The sequence below is a fragment of the Acipenser ruthenus genome, chromosome 4 (genome assembly GCF_902713425.1).
Source record: "Acipenser ruthenus chromosome 4, fAciRut3.2 maternal haplotype, whole genome shotgun sequence".
Classification (NCBI taxonomy): domain Eukaryota; kingdom Metazoa; phylum Chordata; class Actinopteri; order Acipenseriformes; family Acipenseridae; genus Acipenser; species Acipenser ruthenus.
In genome coordinates this window covers 107,013,755-107,031,731 of record NC_081192.1, presented here as the reverse complement: position 1 = coordinate 107,031,731, position 17,977 = coordinate 107,013,755, and the positions used below count along the sequence as shown (strand labels likewise).

General features: G+C 42.4%; 1 protein-coding gene across 4 annotated transcripts in view; it reads left to right on the top strand.

Moving 5' to 3' along the window:
* The first annotated feature begins 15,534 nt into the window (after positions 1-15,534).
* LOC117400431 (CTD small phosphatase-like protein) overlaps positions 15,535-17,977 on the top strand; it is a 75,186-nt gene continuing 72,743 nt past the window's right edge. For 3 of the 4 annotated variants that reach the window (XM_059023385.1, XM_059023387.1, XM_059023386.1), the window contains exon 1: positions 15,536-16,233. In XM_059023385.1, coding sequence (XP_058879368.1) covers positions 16,158-16,233 — 76 coding nt within the window. In that variant the 5' untranslated portion in view covers positions 15,536-16,157. Of the gene's footprint in view, positions 16,234-17,977 lie in introns of all 4 variants that reach the window. The other variant, XM_059023384.1, reaches the window with a different exon arrangement.

Here is a 17,977-nt window from a genome sequence, read left to right as displayed (position 1 = left end):
CCAGTTTTTTCTTGCGATTCTACCAGTTTTTTCTTGCGATTCTGCCAGTTTTCTCTCGCGATTCTACCAGTTTTTCCTCGTGATTCTGCCAGTTTTTTCTCGCGATTCTACCAGTTTTTCCTCGTGATTCTACCAGTTTTTTCTCACGATTCTACCAGTTTTCTCTCGCGATTCTACCAGTTTTTTCTCGCGATTCTGCCAGTTTTTTCTCGCGATTCTACCAGTTTTTTCTTGCGATTCTACCAGGTTTTTTCTCACGATTCTACCAGTTTTCTCTCGCGATTCTACCAGTTTTTTCTCGCGATTCTGCCAGTTTTCTCTCGCGATTCTACCAGTTTTTTCTCGCGATTCTGCCAGTTTTTTCTTGCGATTCTACCAGTTTTTTCTCACGATTCTACCAGTTTTCTCTCGCGATTCTACCAGTTTTTTCTCGCGATTCTACCAGTTTTTCCTCGTGATTCTGCCAGTTTTTTCTTGCGATTCTACCAGTTTTTTCTTGCGATTCTACCAGTTTTCTCTCGCGATTCTACCAGTTTTTTCTTGCGATTCTACCAGTTTTTTCTCACGATTCTACCAGTTTTTTCTCACGATTCTACCAGTTTTCTCTCGCGATTCTACCAGTTTTTTCTCACGATTCTACCAGTTTTCTCTCGCGATTCTACCAGTTTTTTCTCGCCATTCTACCAGTTTTTTCTTGCGATTCTACCAGTTTTTTCTTGCGATTCTACCAGTTTTTTCTTGCGATTCTGCCAGTTTTCTCTCGCGATTCTACCAGTTTTTCCTCGTGATTCTGCCAGTTTTTTCTCGCGATTCTACCAGTTTTTCCTCGTGATTCTACCAGTTTTTTCTCACGATTCTACCAGTTTTCTCTCGCGATTCTACCAGTTTTTTCTCACGATTCTACCAGTTTTCTCTCGCGATTCTACCAGTTTTTTCTCGCCATTCTACCAGTTTTTTCTTGCGATTCTACCAGTTTTTTCTTGCGATTCTACCAGTTTTTTCTCACGATTCTACCAGTTTTTTCTTGCGATTCTACCAGTTTTTTCTCACGATTCTACCAGTTTTTTCTCGCGATTCTACCAGTTTTTTCTTGTGATTCTGCCAGTTTTTTCTTGCGATTCTACCAGTTTTTTCTCACGATTCTACCAGTTTTTTCTTGCGATTCTACCAGTTTTTTCTTGCGATTCTACCAGTTTTTTCTTGCGATTCTACCAGTTTTTTCTTGCGATTCTACCAGTTTTTTCTCGCGATTCTGCCAGTTTTTTCTCGCGATTCTGCCAGTTTTTTCTCGCGATTCTGCCAGTTTTTTCTTGCGATTCTACCAGTTTTTTCTTGCGATTCTACCAGTTTTTTCTTGCGATTCTACCAGTTTTTTCTTGCGATTCTACCAGTTTTTTCTTGCGATTCTGCCAGTTTTTTCTCACGATTCTACCAGTTTTCTCTCGCGATTCTGCCAGTTTTCTCTCGCGATTCTACCAGTTTTTTCTCGCGATTCTACCAGTTTTTTCTTGCGATTCTACCAGTTTTTTCTTGCGATTCTACCAGTTTTTTCTCACGATTCTACCAGTTTTCTCTCGCGATTCTGCCAGTTTTCTCTCGCGATTCTACCAGTTTTCTCTCGCGATTCTACCAGTTTTTTCTTGCAATTCTGCCAGTTTTTTCTCTCGCGATTCTACCAGTTTTTCCTCGTGATTCTACCAGTTTTTTCTCGCGATTCTGCCAGTTTTCTCTCGCGATTCTACCAGTTTTTTCTCGCGATTCTGCCAGTTTTTTCTCGCGATTCTACCAGTTTTTTCTTGCGATTCTGCCAGTTTTTTCTCGCGATTCTACCAGTTTTTTCTCGCGGTTCTGCCAGTTTTTTCTCTCGCGATTCTACCAGTTTTTTCTTGCGATTCTACCAGTTTTTTCTTGCAATTCTGCCAGTTTTTTCTCGCGATTCTACCAGTTTTTTCTCGCGATTCTACCAGTTTTTTCTTGCGATTCTACCAGTTTTTTCTCGCGATTCTGCCAGTTTTTTCTCGCGATTCTACCAGTTTTTTCTTGCGATTCTGCCAGTTTTTTCTCGCGATTCTACCAGTTTTTTCTCGCGGTTCTGCCAGTTTTTTCTCTCGCGATTCTACCAGTTTTTTCTTGCGATTCTACCAGTTTTTTCTTGCAATTCTGCCAGTTTTTTCTCGCGATTCTACCAGTTTTTTCTTGCAATTCTGCCAGTTTTTTCTCTCGCGATTCTACCAGTTTTTTCTTGCGATTCTACCAGTTTTTTCTTGCAATTCTGCCAGTTTTTTCTCGCGATTCTACCAGTTTTTTCTTGCGATTCTACCAGTTTTTTCTTGCAATTCTGCCAGTTTTTTCTCGCGATTCTACCAGTTTTTTCTCGCGGTTCTACCAGTTTTTTCTTGCGATTCTGCCAGTTTTTTCTGCCGATTCTCTCTGAAATCAGTCCTTGTAGTACGGATTCCCGTATTCATCTGTGGGCTTCAATCCATGTGCTGAACTGGGCTGGTTTATCTAATTAAGACCACAGCTTTGAGAAGGAGCAGCAGCAGGAGTAGCGATCCTCTTGAAGACGTGGGGCTGGAAGCTGTCAGGTCCTGTCCACTCATTCGGTGGCCTTGCCCTGCAATCCGAAGCAATCATGCCTGCCAGAGTGCTTTGATATACTTGGCAGGATTAACCTCATGAATGATATAGCATGAAGCCAGATCTGTGTTTGTACTGTGTGTACCAGATAATCTGCATTGTGTCAGTCTGCTACCCCTGTGTTCAATCTGCATTGTGTCAGTCTGCTATCCCTGTGTTCAATCTGCATTGTGTCAGTCTGCTATCCTTGTGTTCAATCTGCATTGTGTCAGTCTGCTATCCCTGTGTTCAATCTGCATTGTGTCAGTCTGCTATCCCTGTGTTCAATCTGCAATGTGTCAGTTTGTAATCCATGTGTTCAATCTGCATTGTGTCAGTCTGCTATCCCTGTGTTCAATCTGCATTGTGTCAGTCTGCTATCCTTGTGTTCAATCTGCATTGTGTCAGTCTGCTATCCCTGTGTTCAATCTGCATTGTGTCAGTCTGCTATCCCTGTGTTCAATCTGCAATGTGTCAGTTTGTAATCCATGTGTTCAATCTGCATTGTGTCAGTCTGCTATCCCTGTGTTCAATCTGCATTGTGTCAGTCTGCTATCCCTGTGTTCAATCTGCATTGTGTCAGTCTGCTATCCTTGTGTTCAATCTGCATTGTGTCAGTCTGCTATCCCTGTGTTCAATCTGCATTGTGTCAGTCTGCTATCCCTGTGTTCAATCTGCATTGTGTCAGTCTGCTATCCCTGTGTTCAATCTGCAATGTGTCAGTTTGTAATCCATGTGTTCAATCTGCATTGTGTCAGTCATGTTGCTGTCCAGTGTGTGTGACTCACACAAGCCTGCTTGTTAAGCAATGCTTATGGGAAGGGCAGGGATACTGCTTCTTACTGGGGGTGTTTATTATGCTGAGCAGAGCTAGCATGCCTTCAAATGCAGTACTCCAGGGATGCAATAAAGCTGGGTGCCATTCTAATGGTGAAGCTGCCATCATGCCCCTTATCTTCTGTCTGGCTTTAGTTCATGCACTGCAGAACTAGGAACCCACTCTGGCATCTTGACCCTCAGGACAGGCTCTCAAATGCTGGATGAACAGCTTTCACGTCTTGGTGAAAATTACCTAGTTTTATTACCTAGTTTTCAGCAGTTAATAATTTCATTTTCAAAAGCTGTGCATTTTCCAAAGCATTTGAATAAGAGCCAGGTTTTGACACACAGAGGCAGTGTGGTCCAGTGGTTAAAGTGCAGGGCTTGTAACCAGAAGGTCACCGGTTCAAATCCCACCTCTAAAACTGACTGACTCACTGTGTGACCCTGAGCAAGTCACTGGACTTCCTTGTGCTCCATCCTGCAGATGTGTTAAATTGTAAGTGACTCTGCATATAATGCACAGTTCACAGCCTACCTCTGTAAAGCGCTTTGTGATGGTGGTCCACTATGAAAAGCACTATATAAAAAGAAAGATGATGAGATGATGATTATATGTTGCACGATACTCAGTCAAACTTTCACCAGCGTAAATCTGATCGGTCCAGAATTCAACAAGATCAAAAATAAAACCAAAGTTCAGCTGATTCAGCAACCGTCGCTCCATCAAGTGTAACCGGGCGGCGACCCCGCGACCCCGCGTGCGCCTTAACCACAATGCAAAAGAGCTTGTCTGCATTCGTGGTTTTAGAGCTTGTAACCTCATCTCATAAGAGCATAAGAAAGTTTACAAACAAGAGGAGGCCCATCTTACTCGTTTGGTTGTTAGTAGCTTATTGACCCCAGAATCTCATCAAGCAGCTTCTTGAAGGATCCCAGGGTGTCAGCTTCAACAACATTACTGGGGAGTTGGTTCCAGACTCCCACAATTCTCTGTGTAAAAAAGTGCCTCCTATTTTCTTTTCTGAATGTCCCTTTATCTAATCTCCATTTGTGACCCTTGGTCCTTGTTTCTTTTTCCAGGTCGAAAAAGTCCCTTGGGTCTAGATGAGGTCTTATTAATGCATTGTAAAGTTTTAACATTACTTCCCTTGATTTAAATTCAACACTTTTCACAATATATCCAAGCATCTTGTTGGCCTTTTTTATAGCTTCCCCACATTGTCTAGATGAAGACATTTCTGAGTCAACATAAACTCCTTCTTCAATTTCAGTATCTCCCATATGATATTTATAATGCACACTTTTCTCTATTAAATGTAATTTGCCATGTGTCTGCCCAGTTGTGAATGCTGTCTGGATCATTTTGAATGACCTTTGCTGCTGCAACAGTGTTTGCCACTCCTCCTATTTTTGTGTCGTCTTCAAATTTAACAAGTTTGCTTAGTATAGCAGAATCAAAGTCATCAATGTAGATTAGGAAGCGCAGAGGACCTAATACTGATCCCTGTGGTACTCCACTGGTTACCTTGCTCCATTTTGAGGTTTCTCCTCTAATCAGTACTTTCTGTTTTCTACATGTTAACCACTCCCTACTCCATGTACAAGCATTTCCTTGAATCCCTACTGCATTCAGTTTGAGAATTAATCTTTTACGCAGGACTTTGTCAAAAGCTTTCTGGAAATCTAAATAAATCATGTCATATGCTTTGCAATTATCCATTGTCGATGTTGCATCCTCAAAAAAATCAGGCAGGAGACACGATCTCCCTTTCCTAAAACCATGCTGACTGTCTCCCAAGATACTGTTACCTCAGCTCACAGACAGGGGACAAGCATTGTTTTATGGTCTGGCTGTAAATGTAAAGTGCATGACAGCATCACCACCTGGTACAGGACAGGCTGGTTTATATTTACTGTTGGGCTTCATGCCGTTCCTTCTGCTCACCCAGTGGAGTGCCAGCTTGTGTGCCAGAATCCAGAAGGAGTTGAGTTAGATCCTGCTTGTCTTGTTTACAGGAATGCTGCAGTTTTGAAAAGGCACAGCAGGTGGAAACAGTCAGGAGATTGTAGCATAATAAGATGAATCATCTATGCCAGATGTCCTTAGTCAAGGAGCTTTTCAAATATCTTTGTTCCAAAATCCCAAAGTAATTTGATTGTGCATTTGTAGTCCCTGAGTGTAGTCATGGTCAGATAGCAGGTGAAGGTGTGTCATGATACGAAAACAAGGTCATTATTTCTTGTCACTGGTCAGTAAAGTTATCAGCTACATCAATTGCTGGAGCAGCACTGAATCAGCCTTTTAAAGCTGTCATTTAAAATACAAATCTCCTTTTAATCATAATTTGCTGTAATCTCCAAAATGTAGTATCACTCCCTTAAAGCGATGCAGAGCTAGTGAAACAGACAGGGAGGAAGCAGCAGCACCAGAGCTAATAGCTGAATTTCCACTTAGAAGAGTAAATAAGGGTGTTCTATAGTACACTGTGTCACCATTGAAATATTGAATTCAGCTTTCATCTTATACAAGTTTACCATGGCACTCAGCTTTCATCTTGTCATTTTTCTTTTCATTGTTAACATCTTGACAACTTTTTACACTTATAACTTTAAAGTCTGTTTCAAAGCTCTTTTCAAAATGTCTGCTCTAGTGCACTAGAGTTTGAGATCTGTCCTAAATCACTGCAGGAAAAGCAATTAAAAAAAAAAAAAAAGTGCTCTGGCTTTTCTGTTCTGTACCACATCATGGATTGTTATTGCTGTGTTACCTGTGTGACAATGTGGGCAATAATCCTACACTATCAGTGCACTGAAAACACTTAAATTACATTTACCTGACTGTTTTTTTCTTTTTCTTGAACCAGCCTGACAATTGTTCCTTTACAGTGGTTGTTAAAATAACAAGTAAACCCGAAATAAACCTAGTACATCAACTTTTTCTATTGAGATGAATTCCTGGAGATCTTGTACCTGTTCCTGCACAGACACAGCTTTGGAAATATCTTCAGATACATTTGAAGGGTGCGTGAGCTGGAAACCAGGGAAACATTTAGTGTTAAAAACAGAAACACATGCCATGCCATGTTCACAACCGCCCGCCTCCAATCCTAGCTCCAATTAACCACTCAGGAGCTGCTAGCTTCATGCATTAACCAGGAGCACAGCCCCATTGGGACCAGGCATACACACTGTCAGGACCAGGAGAATCTCTCAAGAGCTGCCTGCTTCATGCATTAACCAGGAGCACAGCCCCATTTGGGACCAGGCATACACACTGTCAGGACCAGGAGAATCTCTCAAGAGCTGCCTGCTTCATGCATTAACCAGGAGCACAGCCCCATTGGGACCAGGCATACACACTGTCAGGACCAGGAGAATCTCTCAAGAGCTGCCTGCTTCATGCATTAACCAGGAGCACAGCCCCATTGGGACCAGGCATACACACTGTCAGGACCAGGAGAATCTCTCAAGAGCTGCCTGCTTCATGCATTAACCAGGAGCACAGCCCCATTTGGGACCAGGCATACACACTGTCAGGACCAGGAGAATCTCTCAAGAGCTGCCTGCTTCATGCATTAACCAGGAGCACAGCCCCATTGGGACCAGGCATACACACTGTCAGGACCAGGAGAATCTCTCAAGAGCTGCCTGCTTCATGCATTAACCAGGAGCACAGCCCCATTGGGACCAGGCATACACACTGTCAGGACCAGGAGAATCTCTCAAGAGCTGCCTGCTTCATGCATTAACCAGGAGCACAGCCCCATTGGGACCAGGCATACACACTGTCAGGACCAGGAGAATCTCTCAAGAGCTGCCTGCTTCATGCATTAACCAGGAGCACAGCCCCATTGGGACCAGGCATACACACTGTCAGGACCAGGAGAATCTCTCAAGAGCTGCCTGCTTCATGCATTAACCAGGAGCACAGCCCCATTGGGACCAGGCATACACACTGTCAGGACCAGGAGAATCTCTCAAGAGCTGCCTGCTTCATGCATTAACCAGGAGCACAGCCCCATTGGGACCAGGCATACACACTGTCAGGACCAGGAGAATCTCTCAAGAGCTGCCTGCTTCATGCATTAACCAGGAGCACAGCCCATTGGGACCAGGCATACAGGAGAATCTCTCTGACATTCTCTTTCATTGGCACAGCAAACCTGCAAGCGCTCCACACCCTGGTATTAGAATTGCATAATAACACTGTAATGAAGCCTCGCGCTAGCAGCGACATTACAGAAGTAAATGGGAGGGACTGGTCTGCAATGTTGATTACTGTGCAGCCTCAAGAGCTGACGTGATGCTTTGTCATTAAAAACCCCTTCATGTGGAAAATGCCATGTTTGTAAATAGGGGCTTAATGCTTATTTAACCACAGATACCTTCTAAAAGAGAGTAGTTAGTGGTTGGTTGCATTTGAATGGAGTAACAGCTCAATAGCTTGTTTCTATTATAATTAGTAATAAACTGTAGTCCCGTATGCTCTGAGCTGCTAGAGTATAAATACCAGGCATAGAGGAGACAGACAGAGAAGCTCCCAATACCTCCAGATCATCTGGACCATCGGTGTATCGTCTGAGGGCTCTCCCCGGGGGTTCAGGTGATGTCTGATCAGTTGCCTATCTCTGTTAACACTAGTGGCATGTCTTGTATCTAAACAATAATGTTCAAGGTAGAATGTACTATGGGTCTTTAGAACTAATAAATGGTAAACATTGTTAACACTGTAAGCATGGTCTGGTCTCATCCTTGTAGTTTAACAAAGTAGTTATTTACCTTCATTTCTTAAGCCTTACATTGGCGACTCTGGTGGGACCCTCTGCAGCGTGATCAAACCCAGAGGGTCTGAACTACATTCTTAAGTTTGTTCCAATAGCAGCATTGCATGATACAGGGTGTCGAATGGGACCAGGTTTGTCCTGCTACTTGTCCTTGCCAACAGATTATTAAAAAAATGACCCATAAAGCCTTCATGGTAATAATTTAAAGAACGAAATGGACATATTACTATGAAAAGTGTGTTGATAGAGAGATTGACATATTAATATGAATTGTGTAGATAGAGAGATTGACATATTAATATGAATTGTGTAGATAGAGAGATTGACATATTAATATGAATTGTGTAGATAGAGAGATTGACATATTAATATGAATTGTGTAGATAGAGAGATTGAGTGACACAAGCCTGAAAAGAGGATGATTCCATTTCCACCTGCTGTTCTATCTGCTCTTTGAATTGACAAAAACAAACCGTAAAAACTTCAAACTCCACATCAAAGGGAAATCAAATAAACGGAATGGCTTGTGAGGTACCATTCAATTCCCTGTCTGGATTTCATGTTGTCATTTCAACAGGTTAGTGTCTCTGTGCTGTCTTCTGAGTGATTTACTAATCTTTGCGTATTGCCTGTTATAGGATGGAGGGGTGTTGCAGTTGCATGCATAGTTAAATAACTGCACATCATCCCTACTGCACTGCACGTCATCCCAACTGCACTGCATGTCATTCCTACATGTCATCCCTACTGCACTGCATGTCATCCCTACTGCACTGCACGCCATCCCTACTGCACTGCACATCATCCCTACTGCACTGCACGTCATCCCTACTGCACTGCATGTCATCCCTACATGTCATCCCTACTGCACTGCATGTCATCCCTACTGCACTGCATGTCATCCCTACTGCACTGCATGTCATCCCTACATGTCATCCCTACTGCACTGCATGTCATCCCTACTGCACTGCATGTCATCCCTACTGCACTGCATGTCATCCTTACATGTCATCCCTACTGCACTGCATGTCATCCCTACTGCACTGCATGTGGTTACTATTGATCATCATGAGCATTGTAATTATTAAAGCTGTGATGTGTGTAATGAGGCAGTGTTGTGTGAGGCAGTGTCTGCTAAAGCTGTGATGTGTGTAATGAGGCAGTGTTGTGTGAGGCAGTGTCTGCTAAAGCTGTGATGTGTGTAATGAGGCAGTGTTGTGTGAGGCAGTGTCTGCTAAAGCTGTGATGTGTGTAATGAGGCAGTGTTGTGTGAGGCAGTGTCTGCTAAAGCTGTGATGTGTGTAATGAGGTAGTGTTGTGTGAGGCACACTGTTTGCTAAAGCTGTGATGTGTGTAATGAGGCAGTGTTGTGTGAGGCAGTGTCTGCTAAAGCTGTGATGTGTGTAATGAGGCAGTGTTGTGTGAGGCAGTGTCTGCTAAAGCTGTGATGTGTGTAATGAGGCAGTGTTGTGTGAGGCAGTGTCTGCTAAAGCTGTGATGTGTGTAATGAGGCAGTGTTGTGTGAGGCAGTGTCTGCTAAAGCTGTGATGTGTGTAATGAGGCAGTGTTGTGTGAGGCAGTGTCTGCTAAAGCTGTGATGTGTGTAATGAGGCAGTGTTGTGTGAGGCAGTGTCTGCTAAAGCTGTGATGTGTGTAATGAGGCAGTGTTGTGTGAGGCAGTGTCTGCTAAAGCTGTGATGTGTGTAATGAGGCAGTGTTGTGTGAGGCAGTGTCTGCTAAAGCTGTGATGTGTGTAATGAGGCAGTGTTGTGTGAGGCAGTGTCTGTGTGATCAAGTAGCTTGCAGTGGTGACGTCACGGACAGAAACAGAAACCAAAACAAGGAATGGCGGTGGTGAAACTGCAGAGCTACGGCGCTCAGCGTATTTATTAAATAATAAACAAACACACAAAACACACAAAACCAAAAGGCGCGTTGGCCAAACAAATAAACAAATAAGTGTCGTGCTGGTGTAAAAACCAGCACGCTTAGCAGTTGTTTTTACTTTCTCTATCTCTCTACAAAACCTGTCTCGCCTCTGACACTCTCCGCCTTGCGCAGATAGCTGCCGGATTTTATATTCTGGCCGAGGGGTTAACTAGCTGTTAATTAATTATTACCCCTCAGCCACAGTCTGCACGAGTTTAGTGAGGATGTGTGACTGTCAGCTAGTAAAACAATCAGTAGCTGATCAGTCACGCATCTTCACAAGGTTTTTAAAATACAAAAACAATAACTGATAACAATAATACAAATACTAATAAAACAGTGCACATATATATAGGGGTGGGACACTCCGCCACAGTCTGCTAAAGCTGTGATTGATCCAACACAATGAAACTGAATGGAATATTGTGACAGGGTGTCAGCTCAGCCTGATAAGAGAGTACTGATCCAACACAATGAAACTGAATGGAATATTGTGACAGGGTGTCAGCTCAGCCTGATAAGAGAGTACTGATCCAACACAATGAAACTGAATGGAATATTGTGACAGGGTGTCAGCTCAGCCTGATAAGAGAGTACTGATCCAACACAATGAAACTGAATGGAATATTGTGACAGGGTGTCAGCTCAGCCTGATAAGAGAGTACTGATCCAACACAATGAAACTGAATGGAATATTGTGACAGGGTGTCAGCTCAGCCTGATAAGAGAGTACTGATCCAACACAATGAAACTGAATGGAATATTGTGACAAAGAAAGCAAAACACAAAAGGGGGGGCAACACCAAATGGGAATGAAAAGAGGGGCTTCAGTGCTGAACAAACTCTGAAGTGTGTTAAAAACCTGGCACTACGCTATCCAATACCTTTTAGAATTACACAACACTTCCGGTAAACTGACTTCCTCCCTTTAACCTCAACAATCACATGCAGCCAATCTATGAGATCCGGGTCGTTGCACCAGTGTGACAGGGAAGAGGCTGGCCGAGAACGGGCCGTGCAGAGGCTTGAAACCTCGTCTCCTGAAACCAAGTTCCAAGCCACAAAGTGGCTCTGTGTTCCCTCAGCTTTAATCATTAAAAGATGCTGTTCTAATGCATAAAAACAGCGTGCAAGATGTACATGTCGGGGTACACAGATGACTCCATTCTAGCCAGTGTAAATAAACACGGTGCTGCATGATCATCTGGGTAGTATTATTTTTATACCGTGACGTTTTACCTGTCTCAGTTGCCTTTCATTGTCTCTGTGCTTTAAGAGAAGCTGGACTACATTTACCAGAATGCATTGGGGTGTGAGTTAAAAAGCGAACATGGAGGCACATGCTCACCCTTACCCTGGACTGTCCCGTGAACATGGGGGCACATGCTCACCCTTACCCTGGACTGTCCCGTGAACATGGGGGCACATGCTCACCCTTACCCTGGACTGTCCCGTGAACATGGAGGCACATGCTCACCCTTTAACTGAGGCTGTTTATATTCCTGTTGTTGCTTTTACTCATATGTCTGGATTTCCAGCCCTTCACAGGTCTTTCTACCGCTTGGTACAAATTCAGTGATATGGCTGAAGTACTTCCATTTCTATTGTTACTCCACAAGCCTCACATGTTTCTCTGTGTGTGAATGTGTTCAAAGAGCCAACTTCCCAATGTTCAGTATGTTTAACACGCTTTTGTCAAGGGAAAGTGTATTTGAAAACAGGAGGTATTTATAGGCTTTTGATGCCATGGTAACCACACATGTATTTGGACATCGAGGAGTGACAGCGTGGGAGAAGTCGTGGAAAACTACACAGCAGTTAGAAGCAGTTTGAAAGCAGGTTGACAGCTGCAGAAACTAAACTTACAAAAAAAAAGAAATTGACATGGTCTTCAAGCCAGTAATCTGTGACACTTGCATGATGTGGGAAATCTGAGAAAACCCAGCAGAGCTCAACCAAGTGTGTGTAAAGTGCTGCATGATCCAGGACTTGCTTAAACGAGTAAGTATGCTAGAAATGGAGCTGCAGGAAATGAGACAGCAACAGGAGCTTGAGGAGCTGACACACCCACAATTCATGGAAGTCTGCACCCCTAGCAGACTGAGAGCCACCAGGGAGATGGAAGAGGGTCGAAACAGCTGGGTTCAGATAGGCAGAAGCAGGGAAAAAAATAAACTTTGTCAAACACAACCACCAGAAATCAGTAATTTGAGCCACTTCGAAATTTAGAAGATCACAACCAACATCAAGAGAACGAAAGGAACAACATCCAGGACCCTATAAACAGTGCTGGCCAGGCAGCAAAAAGAAGGGAGGTCTTGATTGTTGGGGACTCCATATTGAGAAACACAGCAAGTTCAGTTCGCAGTTTGGACCCCCTTACTACAACAGTGTGCTGCCTTCCAGGAGCCTCTGTCAAGCACATCACTGAGAATGTGGACAGGCTCCTAGAACGAACAGGAGATGACCCGGTAGTAGTCATCCACATTGGTACAAACAACATTGGAAGAGACAGGCCAAGATCCCTGCAAAACAAATTCAGAGAGCTAGGAAGGAAATTAAAAGACAAGACCAAAACTGTGGTATTTTCTCGGATACTGCCAGCTGGAAATAAATCATCAAAATGCATGGCTGAAATCATGGTGCACACCTTCCTTGAACATTGGACCATATTCTACAACAAGGACTATCTACATAGGCGGGACGAACTGCACTTAAATAAAAAGGAACCAATCTACTTGGAGAAAGGATCCTCAAGGAGGTTCAAAAGCATTTAAACTAGGAAGGAAGAGGGGAGAAATCAACAAAAAACAGAAGGGAAACCACATCAAAACAAGGGCAACAACTCAGGTAACATAGCCATAAATGTTTTTATCTAAATGCTAGAAGTCTCCAAAAAATAAATGTTAGAACTTGAAGCTACTGCACTAACAAGTAACTACAATGTGACAGGTGTTACAGAAACTTAGTTATCTGAGAGTGATGGAGACGAATATAATATTAGTGGGTATACACTGTATAGGAAAGACATGCAGGACAAAAGAGGCGGAGGGGTAGCTCTATACATCAAAAATAGTCTTGAAGCCCAGGTGTTAAATCTGGAAGAAGAAAACAACACAGAATCAATATGGGTCAGAATAATGGACAAAAGTTCAAAGGGCATAATAATAGGAGCATGCTATAGACCGCCAAATTCAGACGCAGAGCAAAATAATCTGTTCTACAATGACATTAGAAATGCATGTAGCAAAGGAGAAGCCATACTAATGGGGGATTTCAACTTCCCCCATATAAAATGGGAAAACCCGGTGGGGAGCACGACAGACAAAATTGAAATGGTGGAAATGACAAATGCAATTTGTCGAGGCACCGACTAGTGGGGAGGCATACTTTGATTTAGTCTTTTCAAATAATGAAGACACAATAACTAAAGCAGAGGTCAGAGAACCATTGACAAACTCAGACCACAACATGGTCTCATTCGAAGTGCTTTTTAATGACTTTGATTCTGGTATATTAAGCAAACTTGTTAAATTTGCAGACGACACAAAAATAGGAGTGGCAAACACTGATGCAGCAGCAAAGGTCATTCAAAATTATCCAGACAGCATTGAGAACTGGGCAGACACATGGCAAATGACATTTAATAGAGAAAAGTGTAAGGTACTGCACACAGGCAATAAAAATGTGCATTATAAATACCATATGGGAGATACTGAAATTGAAGAAGGAGTTTATGTTGACTCAGAAATGTCTTCATCTAGACAATGTGGGGAAGCTATAAAAAAGGCCAACAAGATGCTCGGATATATTGTGAAAAGTGTTGAATTTAAATCAAGGGAAGTAATGTTAAAACTTTACAATGCATTAGTAAGACAGAACTGTGCTCAGTTCTGGTCACCTCGCTACAAAAAGGACATTGCTGCTCTAGAAAGAGTGCAAAGAAGAGCGACCAGAATTATAGGCTAAAATAATTGAATGTATTCAGTCTTGAATAAAGAAGGCTACACACCGATCTGCTTCAAGCATTCAGAATTCTAAAAGGTATGGATGTCAACCCAGGGGACTTTTTCAAACTGAAACAAGAAACAAAGACCAAGGGTCACAAATGGAGATTAGATAAAGGGGCATTCACAACAGAAAATAGGAGGGACTTTTTTACACAGAGAATTGTTGGAGTCTGGAACCAGCTCCCCAGTAATGTTGTTGAAACTGACACCCTGGGATCCTTCAAGAAGCTGCTTGATGAGATTCTGGGATCAATAAGCTACTAACAACCAAACGAGTAAGATGGGCCGAATGGCCTCCTCTCGTTTGTAAACTTTCTTATTCTTATGTTCTTATTTCTCTTTAAATCTAATGTGTTTGTGATGTCATTCACTACGTGACTAATGATGTAACAATCTACTGTTCCTTTCTATTTAAACCTTCAGGCATCGCGGTATCGAGTCTATTTATCATTTTATTTTCTTTTATTTGTCTATACTGTACGTTATCTAATTACATTTTTTCTAAAACCACAAACTTTAGTTCATCCATGGTGTGTATGTTCCTTGTAAAGTGCTGAACTATTAGTTCATTTTCTTTTTTATTTTATTTAAATATTGTATTTGATAGGTCATCTTTTATATAATGATGTACCTGTCTCTCCTAGGTATTTTATCTCATTACATTTTATGCAAAATATACCGCATACAAGATTGCTACCCTTGCATGAGGGATTTCACTTTTATCTTCACCAATATATCTGCACACTTTACATGTGCTTTTACAGATTGCATTTACAGGTTGTTTACTATGTACTAAAATGTCAGCCAAATTTGTATCCCTTCTAAAAGCTACGATCGGCACTTCAGGAAATATTTTTTCATTTTTTTCTGAATTATGAAGTATACGTAAAAGCTTCCAAACTATTTTTGAAATGTTGGGTAATAACTTAGAATATGTCATTATTAATGGGACAAACCTTAACCCCCTCTCCCCTTTTCTTATTATCGAGTAGTTCGATCCTATTGAGTTTGTCAACTTTCTCAATTCTCTCTCAATAGTGTGTTCTTTCTATCTCAAGATTAATTTTTAATTCCTTTCTCTGTTTTTTTGTAGTCATTTTCATCAGAACAGATTCTTTTTATCCTTATACCCAGTCCTTTAGGCATGGCTCTTTAGGTACAGATAGGATGTGCAGATCACTTGCGTAGGTACTGTTGCACATCAGTAGGTTTCCAGTAAAGATCTATTTTAATAGAGGTTTAACCAAGGTGTCTAAGAATTCAATTTCAGATTTTGTATACCTTAAATCCACCGCAATGTTAAAACACACACATATCACAAAAAAAGCTCCAGAGAGACTTCTTCATGACTAAATTAAGCAAGGATCGCACTCATGTGAGACCTCGCACGGACACAGTTGTGAACACCAGTAACCCTGCAAAACGCGGCTCGCTGAACGAACCAGTCCCCTGCATTGAGCACACAGAGAAGGGGAGGGGGGTTCCTGGAAACCGCCTCCTTCTTCGCCTGCGCGCCGCGGTCTGTGTTTGTGAATCTCAAACACACCGCCTCCATGTTGGAAAGAGAATATAGAAACGACTCCTCTTTTTTCTGTAATAACTCGCAAAAACTGGGAGTTTTTAAATTGCACTATACCGGGACTCGAATTGAAGCTGTGGAACCAGAAACCGGTCATAAACTCCCCCCTCCCCCCTCTCACGGACTGCAAAATACTAGTAGATGTACGGGTAGGAACATTGTGTGGGGTTTTTTGTAACATTTTTTTTTAAATTATTATTTTATTTAGTTTTTTGTGAGGTGTGTGTGTTTTTTTGTTTCGTTTTTATTGTGGAGGTCTGGAATTTAATGTGCGTCCAGAAAGGGGCCTGCCGTGCTTCTGTGGTGGTGCTCCATGTTTGGCTGCTGATAATAATTGACAGGCTGGCTAAAAAAAAAAAAAAAACATTTTGAGAAAAAATAAGTGAATAAAAAAAGGATTATCTTTGAGTTTCCATGGACACCACGTCCATCATTACCCAGGTTGCAAACCCTAAAGAGGAGGAGATCATTTCTTCTAGTCAGGAGAAAGGTAAGAACACAATTTCACTAATAGAAGTTAATCGATGCTAAAGAGGTCTGTATGAAACACACACAAGGCATTTGGTGGTGTGTATATTTGCAGATCGTGTATGCCAATAACTGTTGTGTGTGTGTGTGTTTAAATATTGGTTTATGGTTTTGAGCTAGTAGTGGTTAGACAAGTCGCGTGTAAACAAAAACAGTTATCTGGCTTCGTCACGTTGTGTTAATATTGATAAATCATTGTTTTCCTTTTGAAAAATCTTAGAAATGCGTGAAGTTTTCATGTGTGCTTGTTGGAAAAAGTGCTGTCTTTGCATTTGAAATGATGACTGGGATACACGAAATATAAAACGTGCATGTGTTGTGTTTGTTTTGGAAGTGACAGCTCGAAGTTTCGCACTGCCTTCAGCTTGGAGAACTCCACTGGCCAGTATTAATATTATTAGAACCGTTTACTCTACGAAAAGAGCAGCACGATCTGGGTTTGTATCGAGTTCCTTTTAAAGCACAATGCAGGACATTGTCTTGCTGTGTGTGTTTGTTTGATGATATATTTCCAAATAAACCATACAGCCCACAGCACTCTGGTGGTGAGATTAACAGATAATACAAACTTCGTGGCTAGTGCAGTTTCCTGTTATTACTAGTATGTAAACAGTACCGTACTTTCAAAGACGGACTTTAGTAAATAGTGCACTGTGTAACTAAGTAAAAACTTTATATGCAATGGAAAAGGCTCGTTTGGGTAGTCGGGGTTTTTAAGAAGTACACGTGACAAGCGGTCGGGTTACACACGTTTATTTGCTGTACTTGCCAGCAGCAACACCCACACAGCACAACAAGCACCAATATAAAAAAATCACAGTAATCTAGCTGTCATTGTTACTTTGCAGCATTTAGCTGCTGGTTGACTTTCTCTTTTTTTTTTTCTTTTTCAGATATATCCAAGTCTTACAAAAACGTGACCTTATTTAATTTCATACAGCACATGACTTAAAAAGGGTGTTGAATAATGTTGCTATTGTTACAATGATACAGGCCGGCTAAGGTCTGGCCCACTGTGACTCCAGTCATACTTGAACACTGCTTTGTTGAAGTGTAATGTTGAAATGGGTCTGTATCAACATACATATAGAGCACACTCAATACAAACACACTTTCAGTAAATGCAGTCTTTTGAGTTTTAGTATTTGATTGAACAGGGATGGAGACTCACCCTGCACACACACGGCCATGCCTTTACCAGGGGAGACTCTCAGAGACCCCTGTGCTCCCCTGACTGTAAGACTCACCCTGCACACACACGGCCATGCCTTTACCAGGGGAGACTCTCAGAGACCCCTGTGCACCCCTGACTGTAAGACTTACCCTGCACACACACGGCCATGCCTTTACCAGGGGAGACTCTCAGAGACCCCTGTGCACCCCTGACTGTAAGACTCACCCTGCACACACACGGCCATGCCTTTACCAGGGGAGACTCTCAGAGACCCCTGTGCTCCCCTGACTGTAAGACTCACCCTGCACACACACGGCCATGCCTTTACCAGGGGAGACTCTCAGAGACCCCTGTGCACCCCTGACTGTAAGACTCACCCTGCACACACACGGCCATGCCTTTACCAGGGGAGACTCTCGGAGACCCCTGTGCACCCCTGACTGTAAGACTCACCCTGCACACACACGGCCATGCCTTTACCAGGGGAGACTCTCAGAGACCCCTGTGCACCCCTGACTGTAAGACTCACCCT